This window comes from Vulpes lagopus, chromosome 3 (assembly GCF_018345385.1).
Source record: "Vulpes lagopus strain Blue_001 chromosome 3, ASM1834538v1, whole genome shotgun sequence".
In the NCBI taxonomy this organism is placed as follows: Eukaryota; Metazoa; Chordata; class Mammalia; order Carnivora; family Canidae; genus Vulpes; species Vulpes lagopus.
Window position 1 is genome coordinate 86138372 of NC_054826.1, and position 12990 is coordinate 86151361.

Here is a 12990-nt window from a genome sequence, read left to right on the forward strand (position 1 = left end):
TCTTGGTTGCATGTTCTTCTCATTTAGGACCCTGAATATATCCTGCCAGCCCTTTCTGGCCTGCCAGGTCTCTGTGGAGAGGTCTGCTGTTACCCTAATGCTCCTCCCCATGAAGGTCAGGGATTTTTTGTCTCTTGCTGCTTTAAGGATCTTCTCTTTATCTTTGGAATTTGCAAGTACTGGCTTTCCATAGGACCTCTTACATTGTTCTTAGGAATGCACATGGCACTCTCACTTAAAAGTAACAACAAACAAACAGTTTGACAATATCTCTGGGAGTTGAATATTTACATACCCATGGCCCAAAAATTCTAGCCTGGTTCCCCAATGACCTTTATATATCTCTACAGCAGGAAGCATGAATAAGAATGTTCATAGGAACACTGTTCACAGTAGCCAAGGCCAGGAAGCCGTCCAATGCACACTTGCAGGAGAGTGGGTGAGTAAAGTGGGAAGCTAAAGTGATAAGTGGATTAGGAATATTTCAAGGAGAGAAGTTAAGTCCTAAAAGGTAACTATGGTAGGCAAAGACAGTGCCTTAAAAAGATGTCCATGTCCTATTCCCAAAGCCTGTCAATAGATTACCTTATGTGGCAAAGGGATTTTGCAGATATGATTAAGATAAGAATCTTGAGTTTGGAAGATTCTCTTGTTTTTTCTCTGGATGGTTCCAATGTAATGACAAAGGTCATTTCTAGAGGGAGGTAGAAGTTAGAGGGGGCAGGAGAGAGAGAAGGAGAGATTTGAAGATGCTGGTTTTGACGGAGTAAAGGGTCAGGAGTCAGGGAAGGTAGGAAGCCTCTAGAAGCTAGAAAGGGCAGGGAACAGATTCTTCCCAGAGGCCAGAGTCACTAGAAGGAATACAAGCCCTGTGGACACTTTGTAGCCCAGTAAAGTCCATTTTGGACTTCTTAGTCCCTTAAGAAATACAAGCTAATAAATTGGTTTTGTTTTAATCCACTAAATTTGTGGTGGTTTGTTACAAAAGCAATAGGAAACGAATGCAAGGATAATTCAGCATGTTATTTTTGTAAAAATTGTCAACAACCAAAACTTTCAAAGTATATTTTTAAAGTGCATATAGAGAGAGTAAGAGAGTGCTGATTTTAGGATTTGGGGTGATTGTTTCTTCAGGTGGAAGGAGGCAGGGAAATGGGAAAATCAGCATTATAGGGTTAGATGCAGGCTATTGTTAAGGCTCTAGTTTTTCCTTTGGGTAGTGGGTTAGCAGATGCTTTATAGTGTCTAAAAAGGTTCAGCCAAAGAACAAAGCCAAAGCAGGTCATGATAAGAGTATGTCAGGAATAACAATTTCTAATTAATCTACCTTCCACTTCTATGCACTTGAGATTCTTAAAAAATAAGAGATTCATGAGCATGCCTGTAACTCTTTGGGGAATTATCTAGTAGAGAGGGAGAAATTGATGGTATAAGTCTGGGAGACGATTAACCGAAATTCCTGATAAAGTGAAGTGGGTGTGATCCCCAGCACAAGTAACCAAGAAGAGTTTTTCCATTTACAGCAGAGAAAATATGGGTATGGGTATAAGGAATAATAACAGCCTGTGTGTTTTGAGCACAGTGCCTTACGTTTACAGAGGAGCCCTCTAAGTGAAATGAATGACTTCATCTTTCCACAGGCCCAAGTTTCTTTGCTTTGCTTTCTTCTCCATCTTCTTCAACTCCCTAATATTTGGTTGCCTTGTGTCCTGTGTGTTACCTTGGTACCTCTTGTTGCTTCCTTCTCTGGAATCCTATCTCTGGGGAGAGGTCTCCTGTCCATGTTCTAACATAGATCTACACAAGTGAATGCTTTTCAAAAAGATTTCTAAGGATGCATCACCCCTTTAGGGGAGGTTTATCTCATTGAAATCTCTTCTCCCATTCTGAGGTTTTCGTGAGGTAGTGGGAATGGGGGCATGTTGTATCCCCCCTCAGAATTTGTCCTCCATTCTTAGGGTCAGTCTGAGGCCACCTCAGAGAGGGAAGAGCCCTTCATCAAATGCCCAGAGCTGCTCCAGGCCTCAAGGAGAAATGACCTTTTCCTTGGTGAGCTTCTGGTTGGGCTTATCTCTTGCTTTTTAATACCCTCAGAATGGCAAAATCTCAAAGCCTGAGATTTGGTTATTAGCCTAGAGAAAGGAAGCCAAGAAGCCTAACCAGTGCCTTTTTCTCTAGATCTCTGGAGAAACTGAAGGAAATCTTGTGGTTTATACATGATGTAACCCAGTGCCCCAATTAAAAAAAAAATCAGAATCTTAGTCCCAAATACCAGTTCCTAGCAAATTGTATTTTTTTTTTTAAATTTTATTTATTTATCCATGAGAGACACAGACATAGGCAGAGGGAGAAGTAGGCTCCCCACAGGGAGCCCAATGCAGGATTCCATCCCAGGACCCTGGGATCACAACCTGAACAGAAGACAGACACTCAACCACTGAGCCACCCAGGCACCCCATAAGCTGTATTTTTTTATTTGCCCCATGCCCTCTTCTCTGCCTTATGAGGACAATTTATTAAAAGCATACTCCTAGGGCAAATTTCCATAGATCAAAAACTAATTATCATTGATTTCAATAAGAAAAAATATGAATACATCCCCAAACCTTCAATTAAATCTCATTTATACTACAGCAATAGCAGATCCCCTAAAATTATGTCAGTAGTAAACATAGTTATACCCTAATTTAAAAGCCATTCCCTTCTTTATTTGTTCTTTAGTTTGATCATTTACCAGCTTTACACAGTCACTTTCTTCTTGTCATATACTATACATTTCAGATTCCTTCACAAAATCTAAATGTAAAGAAAAATATAAATGGAAGCAAAGCAAAGCAAAATAGCAACAATAAAGCAAAAAAGAAAGACAAACAATGGTGAAAACATGCAAATGGTAAGATATTTACCTGACGTATTGATGGTGCATAGAATTTTCTCTAATACATAACTTGTGTCCCACATGTATTTGAAAGAAGAATCTATGTCATATGAACCAATTCCTACTACTATGAAGATGAATATATGTCATACTTCTGCTGGGGTTTGCCACCTCCTGAAGTATATGAAAAATCAGCTATGCTTACTTTAAAAAAAGGAAGAAGAAGAAGAAGAAGAAGAAGAAGAAGAAGAAGAAGAAGAAGAAGAAGAAGAAGAAGAAGAAGAAGAAATGCCTTGTATGAGTATTAGATGAAATTCTTCCTAGAGTTCAGATTCTTCTAATCCAGGGGTTCCTTCAGGGTTCCTTGGGGCTCAGCAAGCATGGCTTCAGAGATGTGTCTGCTGGCAAATACAGCATTCTGAACTCAGCCATTGCTCTGTCTCACGTATTTTAGACTGAATTGTGCCCCCCACGCATATTCATATGTTGAAGCCCTAACCCCCCGAAGTGCCTGTATTTGGGCCTTTAAAGAAATAATTAGTTAGATGAGCTCATGAGGGTCAGGTCCTAATCTGGGACGACTGGTCCTTATAAGACAGAGACACTGGGCAGCCTGGGGGGCTCAGCGGTTTAGCGCCACCTTGGGCCTCGGGCCTGATCCTGGATACCCGGGATCTAGTCCCACGTTGGGCTCCCTGCATGGGGCCTGCTTCTGCTTCTCCCTCTGCCCCTCTCTCTCTCTCTCTCTCTCTCTCTCTCTGTCTTTCATGAATAAATAAATAAATAAAATCTTAAAAAAAAAAAAAAAAAAAAAAAAAAAAGACAAGACACCAGCCAAGAAGAGAGATTTCCGGAGAAAAACCAAACCTGTGGATACCTTGATATTGGACTCTTTGTCTCCAGAAATGTGAAAATAAATTTCTGTTGTTTAACCCACCTGGTCTCTGGTATATTGTTATGGCAGGCCTAGGAAACTAATACATTGCCCCCTCCACACATGTCCCCTGCTAACCTTGTACTACTCTTCATTTACTCTTTTTTTTTTTTAAGATTTTATTTATTTATTTGACAGAGACAGGAATACCAGTAGACAGAGCAGCAAGCAGAGGGAGAGGGAGAAGCCAGCTCTCTAATGAGTGAGAGAGGCTGATGTGGGGCTTGATCCCAGGAATCTGGGATCATGACCTGAGCTGAAGGCAGATGCCCAACCCACTGAGCCATCTAGTTTTACTCTTAAGTGTGGAGCCTCCTGTTACCAGTATTTTGACGAGCTAATCATACCCTTGACTTAAAGTAAGGAAGAGAGTCATTTAAAATCTTGCCATATGGTGAAAGGATAGTTATTTTGTCTGGAGATTACCCGCGTCTTACACAGTTGGCTGTAAGTATGTGTCTTGTGTTGTATAAATGCCTCATCACACTGGAGCTTTTTTCACCTTTTTGGCTGTTCTGTAAGTAAAGATCAGCTCAGGGCCCTCAGTTTCTAAATCCGTAATGATATAAATCCAGAAATGATGCTTTTGAAGCTCTGCCTGCCACCTGGAAGGACAACGAGCACAATGGAGTTTCTGGAGCTGAGACCACATAGAATTCCTTTCTACAGGAGCAAAACAGATGAAGATTGTTGTAATTAAAATAACTGCATAGCTTCAGGCTGAAAAGCCCTCTAAGGAGAAAGAGAGGAAAGCATAACTTTCCATTACTAATTTTATCATGCTACCTTTAAAAAGAAAGAAGGAAGCAAACAAAAATCTGGACCTATCAGACTAATAGACTTTTCTTATGCTCAGTTGAAATGTTGCAACAGTTTAACCACTTACTGAATAAAGATTTAGAAGATTTTCAACATGACATGAACTTAAGAGTAGAAGGACTGTATCATCCCAGATCCCTGCTTCCAGTTCCTCCATAACATCTGTCCTTTCTGTCACTAGTGTCACTCTACAAAACCTGCCATTGATATAGACCTCAGGCACGGGTCTGCATCCTACAGGCCTCAGGTGCAGGTCTGTATCACACCTAGGACAGTAACTTACTAAGGATCTCCCTAATTAAAAATGAACATTTGTTGGGAGACGAAGTCAGGACTTGTGAGTCACTGCAGTGGGCCATCCAAACAGCCCCAAAATTGTGTTGGGACACTGGATATTTTGAGTGAAGACAAAGGCAATTAGTTTTAAAGTGAAAGACAAATTCTAGAGTATGAATATGTTGGTAACTAGCATACTCAGTTTCATAATTTTGTCTAGAATCAGAAAGAGGGATCCTAGAAATTCTTTGGACTTTTCCAGGAATGAAGCTCTTAAATATGTATAAATTTAACAAATGAGAAGGATTTTTATTTTGATTATTTAAATTCCAGATTATCTAATTTCTATCTTTTGATTCACATGTATATTTTCTAAACATGTTATTTGGGGAAATTCATTTTGAAATGATTGATGAATTCAGTGAAGACCAAACTCTGCTTAGGTTAAACTGACCAGTTAATTGACATCGACATTGTATATGTTGATGAAAAGAGGACACTTAACAGTATTCAGGATCAAAAATAAACTTTCCTACTGATCTTGATTATCTGAAATGAGCCATGAGCCAGGAAGAAAATATGGGGATGTCACTATTGTGCCAAAGTTTGTCTTACAAAGTCTCTGCACTAAAGATGCAATTGAAACATAGTACATTCTTGAAGTCCTCACTTAGCATATTTATTCATTTTCTAAGCCAAAGTGGAATAGAAGTAGCAGATTTCTTGTCTTAAGCCCTGGGTTCTAGACCCAATTCTGAAAATAATTCTTCTTGTATGACTTTGGGCAAATAGCCTCTCCGTTTTCATTTCCTTGAAATTCAAAGCTCTAGCTGGAAATGATCTCTTTATGCCCCTTCCAGTTCTAAAGATCACAGAAATTCAGGATGCCTGGGTGGCTCAGTGGTTAAATGTCTGCCTTTGGCTCAGGGCATGATCCATCTGGATCCATCTTGATCCATCTGATCAAGTCCCGCATCAGGCTCCCTGTGAGGAGCCTGCTTCTCCCTCTGCCCGTGTCTCTGCCTCTCTGTTTCTCATGAATAAATAAATAAAATCTTTAAAAAAATAATAAAGATCCCAAAAATCTAAGGCAAGTGTGTCTTGTTTCTGTTTTTTTCTACCTTTTGCATTGTTGATTCAAAGTCTTGCTTCCCATTTAACTAGCTATAGAATCTTAGACAAATGACTTAACATCTTGTTTCCTCACCTTGAAAAATGAGGCTAATATTTTATAATAAATGGGAAAGTGTTTATATATTATCTGGCATATACTAAGCCACTATTAAGTGTTACCCTGCCTTTTGATCAAATAGTTCAAATTTACATGGTAGTCTAATATTGGCCATTTTTACTGCTTCTGGCCATTTGGTTTTTGTTATAAATCTGGATTCATATCTGTAGTTCAGAAATTTGAGGTCTGAAACTGTATGTGCTTACAACAAGCTGGTATGCTTGTGATCGGCTTCATCTTCTTTCAGTTTAGCCCCCGCCACAGATTTCACGCCTGCATCACACCCCCACATCCTGTGACTGCCAGTTCCTTTGCTGGACTTACACACTTGTCACACACCCCTCTGCTCCAGAGCAGGGAGGCTCATCAGTGGGTAAAGTTAAAACTTGCTGAAGCCATCTGTCTTTTGTTGGAGGAAGCAGTTTAACCATACGTTGTAGCTACTGTTTTAACAGATTTACAAATGGCTAGGGTGGGTCTGGCTCAGCCCCAAGAAACCAATTTGACTCATGTGTACTAATTTAAGATCTCACTGTTGGGAAGAAAACTTCCCTTAGATACCATCAGGCTTTGTTATTTGAGGGTGTCAGTTAAGGTAACTGGAATAGAAGATGGAGAACCCAAAACACAGGAAGGTAGGACCAAAAGTTTACTTATGCTAGGGTATATGCCTGAATATACTCACTTCATGAGTTTGAAATAGGCTGGACACACACAAATTCTAATACAAGAAAAAAGATTTCCACACTCATGAAGAATTTGAACTTCAATTATCATGTTTTGCTATGGGCAATTATTAAGAGTAATGTCATTTATCAACCCATCTTTAATTTATGGCAAACATCCTGTGAGTTTTGATAGCATTAATTATTTCCTGACTTTGTCTATCTATCTATGTATCTATAACTGTATATATTTACTTGTTATGCCTACACAAAGATAAGCTCCAGAAAGGGACTCTTTTCCATTCTGTTCACAGCTGTATCCCTAGCCAAGAATAGTTCTTGGCTAGGTGCTCACTAAATATTAGTTCATGGTAGGTGCTCACTAAATATTTGTTGATTGGTAGGACCTGATACTATAAGGAGACAATGTTGAATAGTAACTTAGAGCAGCAGGGATTGGCACCCTAAGGCCTGAAGCAGATCCAGCTTGCCACCTGTTTTTGTAAATAAAGTTTTATTGGTATGCAGTCACACTCATTCATTTATTTATATGGCCACTTTTGCACTTCAGATCAGGTTTGAGTAGTTTCTTCAGGCTATTTGGCCTACAGTATCTAACATCTGGTTATTTATTGTCCTGGCTTAAAGCATGGACCTTAGGATCTGGCAGGCCTGGATTTCTTTTCTGGCCACTTAATTGTGAGCAGGCGATTTAAGCCACAGTGTTGATTGCCATGTCTGGAAAGTGATAATAATGATTCCAATCTCAATGAATGGTTGTTAATGTTCAGTGAGAGGAGCACTGGATAAAATCACTCAGAGACCATCAGCCACTACTAGGGAGCCTCATGTGATGGGCATGTCATCCATTGTCTGCACCTTTACTGGCAAGCACTTTTCCAAGTACTGGCTAGATGCAAGTGGGTGAGGCCTGACCCTTCTGTCAGGTGACTGAGAAGTACCTATAGTTTCTCTCCACTCTGTTCTCTGTTGTCATGGCCATCCATTCGTTCCCGCTTTGGATATGCTAATTTAAAAACATGCAATTTGAGCTCCTGGGTAGCTCAGTCATTAAGTGTTTGCCTTTGGCTTAGGTCATGATCTCAGAATCCTGGGATCAAGCCCCACATGGGCCTCCCTGCTCAACGGGGAGCCTGCTTCTCCCTCTCTTCCCCACTTGTGCTATCTCTTTCTATTTCTCTCTCTCTCAAATAAATAAAATCTTAAAAAAATAAAAATAAAAGCATGTAATTTTTAGAAATATTGGTTGTCTTATTATCACAGCAGTTATAAAAGCTGTGTCTTCAGAGCCACCTGGGTGGAACAGTCAGTTAAATGGCTGATTCTTGATTTGGGCTCAGGTCATGATCTCAGGGATGTGAGAGAAAGCCCTGTGTCAGGCTCCATACTGGACATAGAATCTGCTTAAGATTCTCTCTCTCCTTCTACACCTCATCCCCCTCCTGGCTAGTGCTCGCTCTCTCTTTCCCTTCTTCCCCCAGGCTAGCATTCTCTCTCACTCTCCCTCTCTACAAACAAAACAAAACAAAATTGCGTCTTCAGAAGTCACAGTATGATTTAACTTTTATTAAGTTCTACTTCATCTAAATTAAAAAGAGGAAAAAACCATATGCCCATTTCTACTTATGGATGCACTGTCATGAATACATTCTTTAAAGGGAACTAAAACAGGAAAACAGTAAAAATACCATGTACAAGTGTGTATTTGCTCTAAACTAATGAAAAATTACATCTATTTATATATCAAAAAGTAATAAATTCTGGGCATATATTTGGAAAATACCAAGGAGTATAATGAAAATGGGTAAAATATATATATATATATATATATATATATATATATATATTTTCATTATCCAGAGGCAACTTTGACTTTTTTTTTTTGCTTTACTAAAATTTGACTTTAATGTATTATTTCTTCCATTTAAAGCCTTGAAATGTGAAAATAATTTTCTCCAGCTACTTTTTAAAGTTAGTATTATAAATGTTGTTTCAAGCTAGAACACATTTAAAGAAGTTTTTTTTATTGTTTTTAACCAATTTTATATTTTGAGAATTAGTCTTTCAGAAAAGTGTAAGAACAGTGCAATGAACACCTGTTTACCCTTCACTTGGACTCACCACTTGTTTCTATTTTGCTATATTGGTTTTCTCTCTCTCTGCAGTTATATTCAGAGTAGTACTAAACATGATTATTTCATGCCCACACATACTTAATTTTGTGCATATATCATAATTATCCATTCTTTCATTGTGAATATTTAGTTTCTTTTACCCCCCCCCCCCCATTTTAAGATTTTGTTCACTGAGCGCCAGGTTTTAAGCACCATCTCATTTTTAAAACCATAATCCCATGGAATAGATGTTACAGAAGAAAGGATTAGAGTTTAAAGAATTTAAGTAGCTAGTCAAAGGTCAAATAGCTGAGAAGTGGTAGAACTGAGATTTTATTTTATTGTTTATTTACTTGCTCATGAGAGACCCAGAGAGAAGCAGAGACACAGGCAAAGGGAAAAGCAGGCTCCCTGTGGGGAGCCCATTGTGGGACTTGATCCCAGGACCCTGGAATCATGACCTGAGCCAAAGGCAAATGCTCAACCACTGAGCCACCCACGTGGCTCACCCTGGAACTGAGATTTTAATGCAGGTCTCTCAGACTTGAAACTGTGTGATCGGGATCCCTGGGTGGAGCAGTGGTTTGGCGCCTGCCTTTGGCCCAGGGCGCGATCCTGGAGACCCGGGATCGAATCCCACATCGGGCTCCCAGTGCATGGAGCCTGCTTCTCCCTCTGCCTGTGTCTCTGCCTCTCTCTCTTTCTCTCTCTGTGACTATCATAAATAAATAAAAATTAAAAAAAGAAAAAAAGAAACTGTGATCTTAGCCATGTCATAGGACCTAAACCCATTTGCCATCTCAGAAGATAACTCCTCTAAGGAACCTCCCTGAATTTCACCTCTGTCTTCTTCCTCTGCTCTTACCACCCCTCTCTGTAGATGACTCAGGAGTTCTAACTTCTTTACCTTTCTTTCCCCCTCATTAGACTGTGAGAACATTTGGGCTGATGTTTCTGTGTTAGTCAACTATTGTTTCCAGTTTCTGGCACGTGGCAGGTGCTCATAAGTATTTATTGGATAAGGAAATAAATGGTTGAAAGTGTCTTAATGCATATTACTAAAATGATCTCCATAGATTTTATACTAATTTAATTTTATTGGCAAGATTTCTGGTACTGAACTCACCACACATTCAGCAGCTTGAGCTTCAACAAGCTGACCTTGCTTGACTACTTTATATTCACATTGCTCTTACACATTTCTGTATGAGAAAGAGGTAGGTATATTCTGGTTCTCCAGTTTATTAAATGAATAGTTTATTTTTACAAGGGCTGTCACTTGCTTTCATATTAAAATACACACTCAGTGAAGAAAATTCGTTAAATTGAGACAGGAAAAGAACAGAAAGTGTCAAAAATTCTACCATTCTGTATCTTTTTTTCATTCTGTAACTTTTTTCCCATTCTTTGTTAATAAAAAGATTTCTGATGGTTTCCGAGCTTTAAAAACAAATCACATGAATCTTTGTGTGCAGTTACTTTTTTTTAAGATTTATTTATTTATTTATTTATTTATTCATTCATTCATTCATTTGTTCATTCGTTCATTCATGAGAGACAGAGAGAGAGAGAGAGAGAGAGAGAGAGGTAGAGGAGAGTCTCCACGCAGGGACCCTGACATGGGACTCAATCCTGGGTCTCCAGGATTACCCCCTGGGCTGAAGGCGGTGCTAACCTGCTGAGCCACTGGGCGGCCCACTTGGGGTTTTCTTTTAATGAAAATATTTCAAACACAGAAAAGTTTAGATAGTAGTGTAACAAACTCCCAAAGATCTACTGTGCAAGTATTTATAGTTTCACTTATAAGATAGGGATTCCTTCTACATGTAAAGTGCCTCAGAAATAATAAGTATTTACAATCTGAGATGTTTCTATCTTGGTATCCCCTAGTTTATGTAAAATGGATGTTTGATATGCCAGTTTATGCAAATGTGGCTTAAGCTACTTCAGGTCTATTGTATTTATCCAATCCTTTCCTTTGATTCCTTTGGGGACACTTATTTAAAACAATTTCCCTTGACTGCTGCTTCAGGAGCTGTCACAGCTGCAGATGCTGCTGTGGGTTTTAGTTTTAACTAGAAATTCATCATTCGCACTTCCTTGAACACAGCTGGGTGTGATCTTGCTTCCTGGTCGGTAACACTGTTCTACAACCATTTATTTGGGTATGTATCGATGAATACAAACTGAGTGAAATCATTATGAATCATAGGATGTGGTTTTTACTGTCTCATGTTATTTTAAGGGTCATGTATTGCTTTTATTGTCACTAATTTCAATAAGGGAAGAAATGGAAATCCTAATGGTAAACAATTGCTAGCTTATTCTTAGGACCCACTGCCTTTTTGATCTGTAAATTAGATCTTCTACTCTGCAGCCTGTATTCCAATACCTTATTTATTATGCTGACTACCTGAATTTCTGTGTAAAATATTCTAGAAGGAAATGAAGAGTACATAAGCATCTCCCCACACTGAAAAATTTCATCTCAGCCCCTTGCTAAACATAGTGGATTCCAAAGAATTCAAACAACAGAATTAATAGTTTCCCCTTTTTATTCAGTGGAGGAAAAATTTACTCATCCTGCCACACATTAGATTAGCTGATGAAATATTTTGGTTTTCTCCTCTATTGCTTATTGCTATTGGTTTTCATTTAGTTTCTTGTTGACTTACACTTTGATTTCATATCTTAATTATTCAAGTCAGATGTGAATTGCTCTACTTAATCTATTATGGCAGTCACATTGAAGGAAAAGGGTCAAATGGAGGAGTTTCAGTGGGATTTTTGGCAACTACTTCTAAATATTTACTTATTTACATCTATTTTTCTACACTTAGATCTAGTGTACCCCAGAAAAAAAGTGGCGCAATTTTTCTCAAAGATGAAAAGCAGCTATAAGGGAATGAAAACTTTAAAAAATGTTGCCTCCAATCCTTTTTCCTAGGTGTAAAGAAATCTGTGGCTCAGGCTGTGCTCAGTATTTGCATGATTCCAGGGCTTGTGCTACATTGAAGAGCAATGCACTTTGGCATTTACTTCTTTCTTACCTTCCCTGTATGTGGGAGTCCCATGTACTCCTGAGCTAAGAGGCTGTGGGATGGGGACAGCCTTGTCTTACAGTACCCCCTAAGATCCCTGGAGGACTAAGGGCTACTGAGCATTTATCTTATTTTACAGAAGTCCAGGGTGAAAGAAGGGTTTTCTCTAGGGGCCACATTTAATAAATTAGGATCAAATGCTGGTCTTATGACCCTTGCATTTAATACTTAGCATCAATGGTCCCTTTTCTCCAAATATTGTTTTGCCTTATGCCAACATCTTTCCCAAAGACAAGAGTTCTGGAGCTGTGCTTTTAGAAATTCCATACAAACAGGCTGTCATACTAACGATACTGAACATTTGATTTTTTTTTTCTTCCCAGGATTCATTCCTGTCTGTAGCCTTGGAGTGGCTCAAGTGGGCAGGATGAACTTTGGAAAGGATGTCAGCACCTTGAAATATTTCACCATCTGTGGCTTACAAGAGGGCTATGAACCATTTGCGGTTAACACAAACAGGGATATTACCATGTGGCTAAGCAAGAGGCTTCCTCAGTTTCTCCAGGTCCCATCAAATCATGAGCATATCGAGGTTTGCTTTTTCTTTAAAATTCAGAAAATTGCCAAAAACCAGGGATGGAATGTCTTAACACAGGGGAATTCCAACTTGGACTGTTATTGCTGCTTACTTAAAAAGATGGCCCTAATGTGTTACATAGCAGTGGAATCTGAGCACAGCATTAGGTTCTCATTTTAGGTACTTTATGAGTACCTGACTGATTAACAATGAGTAATTCTCTGTTTATATAGGCAACCCTAGGCTCAATCTGAATAAATATAATTGTATCATGAATTTCCCAAACTGTCTTTTGAATGAGAAGCAGGACTATGAGTCTATCTGTAACACAGTACTCTCTGTGTTTAATCATGTCACTTACAAAATTATGCAATGTGTGGGCCATGTTTGGGTTTTGAAGATGTAATGTCTATTAGCGATCTTTAGAATCAAGA

General features: G+C 38.9%; 1 protein-coding gene across 7 annotated transcripts in view; it reads left to right on the plus strand.

The window, feature by feature from the left end:
• RYR2 (ryanodine receptor 2) overlaps positions 1-12990 on the plus strand; it is a 726974-nt gene that overhangs the window by 483975 nt on the left and 230009 nt on the right. For all 7 annotated transcript variants that reach the window (XM_041747478.1, XM_041747480.1, XM_041747481.1 and 4 more), the window contains one exon: positions 12363-12571. In XM_041747478.1, coding sequence (XP_041603412.1) covers positions 12363-12571 — 209 coding nt within the window. The remainder of the gene's footprint in view (positions 1-12362; positions 12572-12990) is intronic.